The sequence below is a fragment of the Phaenicophaeus curvirostris genome, chromosome 24, assembly GCF_032191515.1.
Source record: "Phaenicophaeus curvirostris isolate KB17595 chromosome 24, BPBGC_Pcur_1.0, whole genome shotgun sequence".
NCBI lineage: Eukaryota > Metazoa > Chordata > Aves > Cuculiformes > Cuculidae > Phaenicophaeus > Phaenicophaeus curvirostris.
In genome coordinates, this window is record NC_091415.1 from 2505717 (window position 1) to 2517829 (window position 12113).

Here is a 12113-nt window from a genome sequence, read left to right on the forward strand (position 1 = left end):
ACCTGGGCTCCGTCTGGCCTCTCCTTCATGCAAATCTGCAGCGTTTGCAGGCGAGCCGTGCTCAGCCTGCGATGCTGCAATTGCTGCTGTTGCTGCAAACAGGGATTCGTTGAACACATCTCTCCAGCTTGGCTTGATAAGGATGTTGTAGACAGCGCGGTCTCGTCTCCAGGCGCCTGCTTCGGGGAGCGAGGGGGAAGCAGATCTGCCTTGCTTTGCTGTGCTCACCGTGAAGGATGCGCTGCCTGGTCTGAGGTGCCACTTAGCTTACCTGGCCTCCCTTTTTAGTGCCTGTAACACCTGATGGATTTATATAGCATCCTGGAGCGATCTGGGTTATATCTGTTTCTTTAAAGCAGCTATCAACACAAAATCAGGTGGTGAGAAAGCTGATTAAAATCCATAAATAACCCCAGTATTACCCTATCCACGGGATGTACAAGCGCCAGACAGCTTACACCTTAGCTGTACCGAGCACCGATACAACAAATGCTTTTGAGCACAAGTAGACGTTTCTATAAAGCCAAGAAATCCAGCCATAACGACTTGGAGGACAAGTTAATGCACGCTGAAGGCTGGGAAATGACACTGTTACAATGACAAATATTCTCTGAATACCCAATTCATGATCCTGGGCGCCTTATAAATGTGATTAGTGGATCTAATCTTGCTGTGCTGGAACCAGCTGTCAAGGCAGCTTGAAAAAGGAGCGTTGCCTAACTCTGACATCAACTGCTCCCCAAGTTCTAATAGTTAATGCTTAAAGACTAAACAAGAATTGGGTCCTGCCCTGGGAACGAGGCAACCTGCAGCTGGGCAGAGAGGGGCTGAGAAGGGGCAGCTGCAGATGTTCCCCTAAAAAAAAGGCTCATTGCACCTTCTTGGGATGCAACTAGTACGGATCTCTGGAAAATAAAATCCTCTAGGTGTAGCCAGCTTGGTCAGTCTCTCTTCTTGGGTGCCTATGCACGCATCTATCCGTCCATCCATCCTTTATGTTTCTATTGTTGGATAGGAATTATTTCTCTCCTCCTTGCTGTGGGGATGGAGGCAGCCTCGGAGAGGCAGTCTCAGCTCTCCCTGCACCTGAGGCACCGGCAGGGAGCTGGGCAAGGAGGGAACGGGACTGGGGAGAAGGCAAAGCAGCTCTGAAAACCCTTGGCTGCAGAGAGGCTTCCTCTTGTGCTGCAATATTGGGTGCTCCAGGGGCTCATCTGCTCCACAGGCGATGCTACACGTGCCTCTCTGGGTACCTTTGGGAGCTGCCACACACAGGGTTTTCTGCAAACTAACTGGAAAGGCAGGAGAATAAGATTTCAAAGAGCATCCCAGTGTTTTGGGGGAGCTGGGATGGTTTCCAGCCAGGTTATCACAGCATCCCGGTGCCTGCAAAACCAGGCCAAGCCCCCGCTGCCCCTGGCTCCCCGGAGAGCGAGGAGGGGAGGAAAGGAAGGCAGGAAAGCACTTTTGAAAGCTCTCCTCTAAGTACTGTGAGTCCCTAACGTGCGTTTGATACCTTTGCCCAGGATTTTCTGGGTGATCCCAGTGAGGATGTGGTTTTGGAGCAAGCTGGGGCTGCTGAAGCTTTTGTATTTGGGGCCAGCTCGGCTGGAGCGAAAGCTGCAGGGATGTCAGGAGAGTCCCCAAGCTCCCCCCTGCCTTCCCCACCGCCCAACTTGCCCCAAGAGCCCCCACCTCCCCCAGCCCAGCGCCTGGGACGAACAGCACGGGGGAGGCTTTGAGTGTCTCCAAGATACAGCAGATTTGGGCACCCTGTCAAATGTTCTCATTGTCTGACCCTTGTCCAGATGCCAGTAAAACCCTTTGGGAAATTCTCCCCCTCCACCCAGCACACCGGCTTTAATTACAGAAGAGGAATGTAAGGCTCACAGCCCTGCTCCTCCCGCCTCTGCGCTCGGTGCACCCAAAAATCTGGGGTCTGGGAGGCTTGGAGGATGGAGCAGGGAGGCAGAGGGGTTATGGGGAAGCACAGAAGAGCTGGGTGCCTCTTCCTGGTGCCACGGGACGCTTCCCAAACTCACGGTGATGAGTGGGAGCCTGTTTCCCCCCCGTCCCACTCTGGCAGCAGTACCGGAGCAGCAGGACATGAGTAATATACATCCCACTGGGGGAGTTAGATCAAAGGCAGTGAAGTAGATACAAGAGGTTTCTGCTTCACAGACCAGAGAGGCTGCAGTTCAATAGCGCCTTTGTTACCGGTTCTCCAGAGCCAGGGATGGAGAAATACCTGACCCCCCCTACCCCCCGCTCTCCCTCCTTCTGCTCCCAGCCCCTTGGTGCACAACCATTTCAAGTATGCGACGGCGCAGCGAGGCTCGACGGGGACATGGGATCAGGGCGCTGGGGATGGCAGAGGGAGCAGCCACCAAGGGAGGGGTCAGGGCTTCAAAAAAGAGAACGCTTCCTAGCTGGCTGGGGCTCCGAAGCAGTGGGGGTGGCCGCCCCGCGCAGCACCGGGCACCCCTTGAGCATCCCTGCAGCACCCCGGGTTTGCTGGCGGGGGCCAAGGAGGTGCGGGGAGGAGAGGATGGTGTGGGCGATGGCTCGGTGGCTGCCATCCCAAGGTCCGAGCTGGCTGGCGTGGTGCCCTTCCCGCGGAGAGGATGCCGCGCTGCCAAAGGTGAGGTCAGCCGCGCTCGGCCGGCGGCTCCGGGCTCTCCTCGGGTCCCTGAGGTGGGGCTGGTGGCTCTTGGGATGATGTGGGGAGAGCAGCCTGGCGCCGGAGCTGCCCTGCATTGGGTGCCACCTCCTCGGGTGCCGGAGCAGAGCTGTAGGGCCACATCTCAAAACGCATCATCCTGCTTGACAGATTTACCCCTCAAACGCGTGCTGCGCCATGAAATCGGGGCTGTCTCCTTGCTGCACCCCTGGGATGTTGGGGGTTTGGTGTTGAAGCAAGGAGACAGAGAACCCCAGGGGCTTCTGGTGTGAGCACAGCACCCATGGGTACGTGTTGAGGTGCTTTCTAGCAGAGCTCCTTGCACCCAAGGGCATCACGCTGGGGCCAAACGCTGCTCCTGCAGAACGTGGTGTGATTGGGCTTTGCACGGGATGGGGCTGCAAAGGGAAGGTGCACACAGAAGAAGGGGCACACGGTGGCCTTTTCTTCTCACCGTTCATATATTGGAGCTAAAAGAGGGAAGACCTTGGGAAAACACCAGTTCAGAGCTACCCTCGCACTTCAGAAGTTTGGTTTGTAGGTCAAAGTCACGTTCACTGCTATTACGAACTGCAGGGTGCAAAATCCTTCTTGCTTCCAAACCCCGTTGCTGCGTAGTTTTAGAAACATTGAATTCTTGCTAGGGCAACGAGAAAGGGAGTTTCCTAGACTCAATAGCAGCGCTGACCTCATCAGCTCCCAACAATTAGCAGTCACTGTTGCTGAACGCGCTGGTGCCCTGGCAGGGGAAGAGAATAAAGACAGAGGCCAGTGCTTTCCCAGGGACAACGCGAGCCGTTCTGATGCCACCAGAGGAGCTCCCTGAGGTGTGGGGAAGTGCAGAGGCTTTTGACAAAGAATAAGGTCTGTGTCCAGCTCTCAGAGGAGCTGCTGAAGCAGCTGCTCCCCGTGAAATGCATCACCTTGTCCCGAGATGCCTCTTTTGTGGGTATGGAGATGGGAGCTCCCCCGAATAGAGAACAGGGGAAGGTAGCAGCGGGGGAAGAGAGCAGGAGGCGAGTTTGCAGCCAGACCTTTCTTTAGCCCTTTGTCTCAGCCGACAAAGGCAGGTCTGTTGGATGCACCTCTCGCCGCCTCTGCAGCCAGGTGAGCTGCGGGGGCAGTGGGGCCACCAGAGGGGTTTGGCTCCCAGTTCTGCTGCTGAGCGACTCTGTGACTGTGGGCGAGTCCCTCGGTGGCCCAAAGGGTTTTGAAGCAGCGACAGGGGATGGCTGTACCCCAAGGGAAGCATCTTCCCCCCTTGCTTGCAAAAGGGATTTACCCTGTGTGCTCCTGGGCTGCTGCAAGGGAAGCGGCTGTCGAAGAGCAAGGTGATCTTCTAGGGAAAAGGACACTTGATCTGCAGGTGTAAATCTGTGCCGCTCCATTTGCAACCAGAGCGACTATTTGGAGGATAACTTATGGCTTCTCAGGTTTAATGGGATCCTTAAAAGCAGCGCAAAAAGATGTGATGGGGAATACCATCCTCCTGATGGAGACAAGGTGTAGCTGTGGCCAGGCCACCAGGAGAGTGGAAACAAACCCTTTGAGTGTTCCCTGGGCGTGATGCCGCTGAGTCAGGCTATGGCACGTTGGCTTTTAAGCATCCCCTCTGCTGCAAGAGGCTGTTGTTCTTGCAACCACAGTTCATTCCAGCATGTGGAGCAGAAAAGACAGGGCGCTGGGTCCTCCCCCCTGGGTTACTGGGGAGACGGACAGGGCAGACCTGGAGGTCTCCTCCTCCCTGACCCAGGATAAACCACCCTGCAAACCCGTGGAGCTGAGAGGTGACGGGGCAGAGGCTGTAGGGGTGGGTTGGGTGGGTTTTTTCCACCTCACTCTGTGAGGTTGGGGGGCCTTGGAACAGGTTGCCCCAAGAAGTGGTGGCTGCCCCATCCCTGGAGGGGCTCAAGGCCAGGTTGGATGGGGCTTGGAGCTCCTGATCCAGTAGGAGTTGTCCGTGCCCATGGTAGGGGGTGAAACTGGATGGGCTTTGGAGTCCCTTCCAACCCAAACATTCCAGGATTTTATGATTCTATGATTTTTGTCGGGTCACGCTGCGGGGCTGCAGTCCCCGTGCAGGGATGGAGCAGATCGTGCTCCCCGCTGGGCATGGGGAGGGAGGACAACTTAAACAGGGGGCTTACTTTTTATTCCCTCCTTCCTTTTTTTTTTTTTCCTTTTCTTTCCCCAAAGACTGCTGGCTTATCCTGGGTAAGCCCTCTGCTGTGGTCTATGGCTTTTTATTCCTATGTGATTGCTTTTCCTAACTCATGTAGGGCGAAAAGCCATGGGCTACACAGAGGAGGCTCTCCACCTTCCAGGCACCTCTGCAAACTGCACGGACTCCTGATCCCTTTTTAATCACCCATATTTATTTGGTAACAAATAACGAGTGAAAAGGGGCATTGAAGCCTTGCAGGGCCCTTAGAGGTTTAGCAAGACGGATGGGGCAGGGGGTGGCGAGGAGAGGGAGACAAAGGGGGATGGGGATGGTGGGGGGCACGGCCTTTCAGGCGCCGTCGTCCCCATTCAGAGCTGAAAGGGCGCTGAGCGGCGCCGGGTGCTGGCGAAGGGGGCTGCGAGGGTGGCGGGAGCAGCTTTTCTTTGGCAGCGAGCGTTTCTCACACGCTTCAAAGCATCCCCACCTGCAGCCCCCGCAGAACAAAAGCGCCAGGCAGAGAACAAGGGCAGTTCCAAGGGCCACAGTTGCCTTAACTCAGCACCGAAGCGGCTGCCAGGTGATGGCAGGAGCCCTTTCTGCCATTGTTGGCTCTCCTGAGCTCGCTTCGGGGCTGAAAAAAAAGCCCAGGCGCCTCCAGCCCCATCTTTCCTGCATCCTATGAACCTTCCAGGGATGCTGCAGACCCAGCAGGTTGCAGAGAGCCTGGAGCCACCCAGTTTGCACCAGCCCCACGCCACGAGGATGCTGGAGGGGAGGCGGTGGATGGGAGCCTGCGAGAAGGACAGGTTTAATTATAGAGCAGGACTGGGCGAATTGGCACTCGTTAATCGTGCAAAGGCAATATTTGCAGACACAGGAGCCTGACAGGGCTGCATGGGGTGGGAGGGGAGGGCGCTGCTGCAGACCCCAGCGCTGCAGAACCCACCACTGCAGATCCCATCCCTGCAGGACCCACCACCGCGGACCCCATGACTACAATCCTATCACTCTAGACCCCATCGCCACAGACCCCAGCACCCTAGACCTCATTTCTGCAGACTCCATACCATAGAACCCACCACTGTAGACCCCATCACCACAGACCCCGTTTCTGCAGACTCCACCAGCACAGACCCCACCACCGCAGTCCCCATCACCTCGGATCCCATCCCTGCAGACCCCATCACCTCCATCAGCACCCAAACAACATCAGGGGGTTACAAACCACCTTCACTAAGCAGGAAGCAAGTGATTTCTCTGTTTGTTTTTTTTTTTTTCTTTTTTTTCTCACTTCCTGAGCTTTGAGTCATTAGGTTCCAGGCTTTCAAGTTTATTTCAGCAGCCTGGAATGCATCTTTAAAAATAATAGTCATTGAAAAAAACGAAAGCTGAGCTGCAGCTGTAATCCCATGACTCAAGGAGGTGTGGAAGGAAGAAAATCATGAAATCCCACGAGTTCCAACAATGAAAGCATGAGAGCTGGCAAGACTGTGGCACATAAATCATCAAAACTAAACACCATCAGTCAAAATGAAAGGAATTAAGCCAATCTCACCAGGCTGTTTTAATTATTTTTTAATGAGGATTTGCTCATTCAGAAAATTCACCCATGACAATGGCAGCCCCGAGCCATTCACGCCGAGCAGGGCCCATCCCGGAGGGTGGACACGCATGGCTTGGCCCCATCGCTCCCACCCCAGGGCTGCTCCAAACCCGGCACGAGGCCAGGGATGGGGAGCCTGGAGCAAGGGTAGCAGTAACAGCCAAGAAGGGGAGAGGAGGGCAAAGAAATCAAAAATACACAAGGGGTCCCGGTTTTGCCATGCGATTTGTTGCAACCCAAAAGGTTGTGCTGGGGAAGGAATGAGCAAAATCCTTTCTGGATGGTCCTGGTGGGTCAGGTCAGTCCCTGGCAAAGCCCTCGGCATCACTTCCATCTCTCTGAGCACTGGGGCAAAGAGCTGGTTGGGGGTGATGCTGGGGATGCTGAGGATGCTGAGGATGCTGGTGATGCTGGGGATGCTGAGGATGCTAAGGATGCTGAGGATGCTGGTGATGCTGAGGATGCTGGTGATGCTGGTGGTGCTGAGGATGCTGAGGATGCTAGTGATGCTGGGGATGCTGGTGATGCTGAGGATGCTGAGGATGCTGGTGCAGGGGTAGAGACCCCATCTCTGAGTGGCAATTGCCTCTCGTTGAGAGACCCCAAACACCCGTGCTGGAGCAGCACCAGCCCCTAACAGTATTTTGGTGGCTGTTGGGGAAAGTGGCTCAGAGCAGGGTTATTGGCAGCCTGTCTGCACTCCGCCAACGAGATACTTCACCCCCGAGACTTGCTCTCACTACCCTTTATGCTATTGATTTCTTTTTTTAGCAAGGCAGGCATTAAGCAGGGAAGACACAGAGCAAGCACGAGCCAGGGTGTTTTGGCGGTGTCGAACAGCAGCTGGAACGGGAGGAAAGCGAGTGGGGACGTTGGTTCAGGGTGTGTGGTGGTCAGGAGCCAGGGCTGGTGATTTTCTGTCAGATCTCTTTCTTGCTCTTTGTTGTCCAGCTCCAGCACTGCCTGGCGATGCTCAAAGGTTTAAGCTGAGAGGTTCGCCTCGTGGTTTTCAGTCTGTTTGATCCTCAGAGGGACACCCAGCCGAGGCGAGGGGGGAGAGACGTATGGGACGTGTGTTCCTCTGAAAGCCCTGCTGGGCAGGAGGCATTGGCCCCTGGAAAAGGTCCATGGCGGAGAGGAGATGCTGCCAACACCAGGTGAGCTCTCGGCTTGTCTGGCATCCACCTCCCAGCAGCTCCAGTCACCTTTCAATTAGCGCAGCCTCTGCCTGCGGCCCCGTGTGGCTGCAATTACTGCCAGGGCCAGGCAAAGCAAACCCCTCCAGCTGCCCTGCTTATAAAACATTCACAGCATTCAATAAAACAATAGATCAGGCTGGCATTTTCAAAGCATCTTGGGGAACTGAAGCTCACATCTGTTATATAAAGGCAGTTATCAATATCCCATCCTGAAAGAGCGTGAGGAAGAGCCACTGCCTGGGTACTGCGGGGCAATTCTGTCTCCGAAAGTGCCCAGTAATGATGCCCAGGAGTCTCCAGTCCTCCCTGAGCTCCTGGGAGTGAATGTGCTGAGCAGGACAAGCTGCTAATTAAATCTAATTTTGCCATTTATGAGTGAGGCATCTGCCATCCTCGGCTTCATCTGGGAGCTGGGTGTGGAGCTCCTCGATCCCAAAGCTGCTGGTGGGTGAAGCACAGGCTTGTCCCGGGCTGCCCTGCAGCAAATCCCAGCCACGTGCCCCAACGACGAGCCCATGAGCTGCTCTAGTGGCCACCAGCCGCTCCTCATGGCAGCAGCCTCAATTTTTGTGTGCAAGGACCTTGTAGATCATGCACAAGGCATCAACCCCCCAACACTGCGAGCAGGAGTTGCTTCCCACATCCCAGTGCGTGGGTTGGGGGTCGGGATGGGGCTTTCCTCCACGTAGCATTGATGGTGGAAAAGCAGCAGAAGCAACACCAGCTCCTTGCTGGGTCACCCCAGCCCATGGATGCTGGTCCCAGGAGAGAACCTGGGGAGAAAGTGCCAATTATTGATATGTTAATTACAGTTGGATGATAATGAATGAAAAAGGGGGTTGTTTTAATCAAAGTGGTGATGACACCCAGCCCTAACGGGACACAGTGGGACACCTGGGGGTGTTTAGCCTGGAGAAGAGGAGGCTGAGGGGAGACCTCATTGTTCTCTCCAACTCCCTGAGAGGAGGTTGTGGAGAGGAGGGAGCTGGGCCCTTCTCCCAAGGGACAGGGGACAGGACGAGAGGGAATGGCCTCAAGCTCCACCAGGGGAGGGTCAGGCTGGACATTAGGAAAAGATTTTTCATGGAAAGGGTCATTGGGCACTGGAACAGGCTGCCCAGGGAGGGGGTTGATTCACCTTCCCTGGAGGGGTTTAAGGGATGGGTGGACGAGGTGCTGAGGGACATGGGTTAGTGCTTGATAGGAATGGTTGGACTTGATGATCCGGTGGGTCTCTTCCAACCTGGTGATTCTGTGATTCTATGATCCAACCCCTGGGAAGGCTGGTTCACACTTGGGTCTGCGGCACTGGCATCTCCTATGGAGGCGATGATGCTCAGCGGAAGCCTGGGGTGATTTTAAACCTTGGGGTGATTTAAAATTGATTCACAGGACACCCAGAGAAGGACGAGGGCATTACAAATCACAGTGCAGCTCCCATCCCCAACAGGCAGACCCACATGAACGGCTTCCCTGGGGTTTGATCCAGGCGTGACATTATCGTCGGGTATCGAGCTGCCCTTTGCATCAGAGGGTTCAACGCCTCGAGCGCTGGTCCCACGTGAAATCCAGGTCACTTGGCTGTGCCAGCACTTTTGAGAAAACCTGCTCTCACTCAGCTGGCTGAGAGGTTTGCACGGACAACTCACCAGCGGCACAAAAAGAGACAAATCTGGGACTTGCCGGGAATTATTTATTCAGCTCTGCTCTCAGCAGGGAATTACGGATGCGCCGGTTGTGCCACCGAGCACCTTCCTCCTCCCGTCTGCTTGGAAATGGGTTATTTAGTAACTGGTGAGGCCACCGGTGCTGAGTCAGCCCACGGCTAATGAACACCCTGGCTGCCCATTTGAAATTTATTGCACCTATTAATTACAACCATTAGCTGCAGCCAGTGAAATTTTTATAATGAGGACCCTTGCGACTTTGCCTTCCTAGCAGCAAATTAACTGTGTGGGGGGAAGAATCAATGGGATCAGCATACTTTACAGAAGCGATGTTTTAATTAGCGGTTCTCTGCAAACATGCCAAGCAACAGCTTCTCCGTTCATTATCTCTCCTTAAAGGGATGGTGCTTCTTTTCAGGTTAGTTTTATCCCGCTCTCGTCTCCTCTCTTGTCGGGTTTCTAATGCACTGCTGCTCATTATAGAAACTGCTTTGAAGTCGATTTTATCTTAGGTCTGGTCGTAAGCAGCGAGATGTCCAAGGTTCGTGGGTGGAAAAAAAAAAAACCAGCAACCCTAGGAAATAATGGGTTTGAAAGCTTGGCTGGAAAATAGCTAAATTGGATGGATCCTGTGGCTGTGAGGAGGGGGGGAACAGGGAGTGTGGAAGAGGGGTTGTGGCCCCTCCGTGGGCTGCCCCAGCGCTGAGCCCCAGGGATGTGGGACCAGCATCTCTGATGCTTAGAAAAGAAAGACCAGAAGTCCCAGGCAAGGATGTCTCCACGCAGGGAGACCCCTCCATGCTTTGGAAGAAAGTCTCTGCAAGTCCTGTGAGCCCCAGGTGCTTCTCTGGGGGCTTTTCCGAGGTTTCTGCTCAGTGGATTTGAGAAAACCAGGCTGGTGATTCCCAAATCATCAATCATAGAATCATAGAATGGTTTGGGTTGGAAGGGGCCTCAAGGATCCTCCAATTCCAACCCCTCTGTCATGGGAAGAGACACCTTCCACTAGGAACTTTCAGTCGCTCCTGAAGATCTTGGTGGACAGGCCAGTTATCAGGAAAGGCAAATGAAATGAAATTTATGGCAACTTTTCTACATTTCATTACAAATTATTTAATTCCAGTCAGTTCCCTGTGAAAATACAGGACCAATTTCCATTGCAAATGATCTCATTTCCCAGGCAAAACCGACACGCTGGCGGCAGAAGGCAGCTTTGAAATTCAGGGTTTAAAATGCAAAACTCAATGTTGGCTGGTGTTTTTTGGTTTTTTTTTTCAACCAAGTAGCTCAAAGTTAATTCAACGGCTCAAAGTTAATTCTCGGGGTGCAAAGAGGAACAGCTGGGATCGGCATGGGGGGGATGTGGGGTGGCACAGGGCACAAGGACAGGTACCTACAGAGCCCAGGAGGTGCTCAGAAATAAAAAAGCTGGGGCAGAGTATGGAAATCAGCTGAAATTAAGCCTCCTGGTGCCTGAACATCCTTTTCCTGGGGCTGTCGGCCACCGGTGTCACCTGGCAGCCTCAAATTGTCCCTGAAGGGAGGATGAGCTGAGCGCTGCCTGCACCCCAGACTTGCCCTGCCTGGGATGTCCTCTCCTCAACCTGGTCCTTCCAGCATGGTTTGAGCTGCAGGGCTGCCCAGCGAAGCCCAGGGAGATGGGTAATTGCTTGGCTAAGGACTAGACTCTGTCCGGCTGGTTCAGAAAGACATTTTTTAGGGCTCAGGGAAAGTGACATTATTAAAGTGAGCATGCTGATTTCAGACAGCTCCCAATTCATCACCGTGACAGTGACAAACACGGCCTGGGGTTATGCAGTTGACTAAAGAGAATTCTCTAGCTTTACATTTTTAATGCTCCTCGCATTTTCTCTGCTGCAGTGGAGTTTTATCCAAAGGATCTTCTCCCTTGAATAGAAAGGGCAGCACGGGGCTGTGAAGCATGCCCAGCCCTTGCAAATCAGGCAGGGCTTCTGTCATCACTGCCCAAGCCAGTTCATTTATTTTTTAATTATTCCTTGCTCCTTCAGGATCCTTTTTCTACCTTTTCAAGAAGAACAGGAGCGTCAGCCTCAGCTGGGCTGCCTCTATTCTCCGGGGCTCATTCATCATTGTCTGCTGCCTGAATGGGAGGCAGAGGGTCAGCCTGAAAAGCCTCCGCGTTACAAGCTCCTCTAAATATATCAATAGCTCCCTAATGGATGCTGGGGTCCCAGCCGGACCGCCCAGGCTCTCGGGGTGGCTTTGTGTCTGCGAGGGGGGACAGACGGGGACGGGAGGGACGTGGGGTGGCACGGGGCAGTGGGGATGGGCACCTCCAAGGACCAAGAGATGCTCAGCCCAGCCCGTCTGGTGCAGCGTTTCCCTGGTTAATACAGAGAGTGTTAAACAGCGAGGATGGAGATGGGTGGGAGCCCTGCATGGGTGAGGGAGGTGTTTGCCCAATCTGGGTTTGGCAGTGCCAAATTAAACCCTGAGTGCCAAATTGGGGTGCCAGCTCCTAGGGGCTTCTTCGCTATTCCCATTATCCCTTTCCCACCGAAGCTCTGCAAAGCCAGGAGGGCGCAGGGGCCAGGAGGTGAGTGGCCCCCCACCCTGGTGGGCTGCCCCCCGCGTAGCCCCTCCGCACCAGCCGTTCTCTCCAAAATCCCATTCTCAGGCTGGTAACAAAAAAGCAGCAGCACAAAGAGAGACTCGCAGACCTGCCGCTACGCTGAGAAGCCATTCAGAACCGCAGACTCATTAAAGAGCCTGTTGTCATTATTTGCGAGCTCCAGAGGTAGCCTGATTTAATTTGGGA

The 12113-nt window shown here is 54.2% G+C and overlaps 1 protein-coding gene across 4 annotated transcripts in view; it reads left to right on the forward strand.

Annotated features, from left to right (window-relative positions):
• The window catches only part of BLACAT1 (BLACAT1 overlapping LEMD1 locus), a 28454-nt gene that overhangs the window by 14388 nt on the left and 1953 nt on the right, over positions 1-12113 (forward strand). Inside the window, exon 1 of one of the 4 annotated variants that reach the window (XM_069875888.1) lies at positions 2490-2641. The exons of 2 other annotated variants lie outside the window; for them this stretch is intronic. In XM_069875888.1, the coding sequence (XP_069731989.1) occupies positions 2625-2641 (17 nt within the window). In that variant the 5' untranslated portion in view covers positions 2490-2624. Of the gene's footprint in view, positions 1-2489; positions 2642-9302; positions 9732-12113 lie in introns of those variants that run through there. One more of the 4 variants, XM_069875887.1, reaches the window with a different exon arrangement.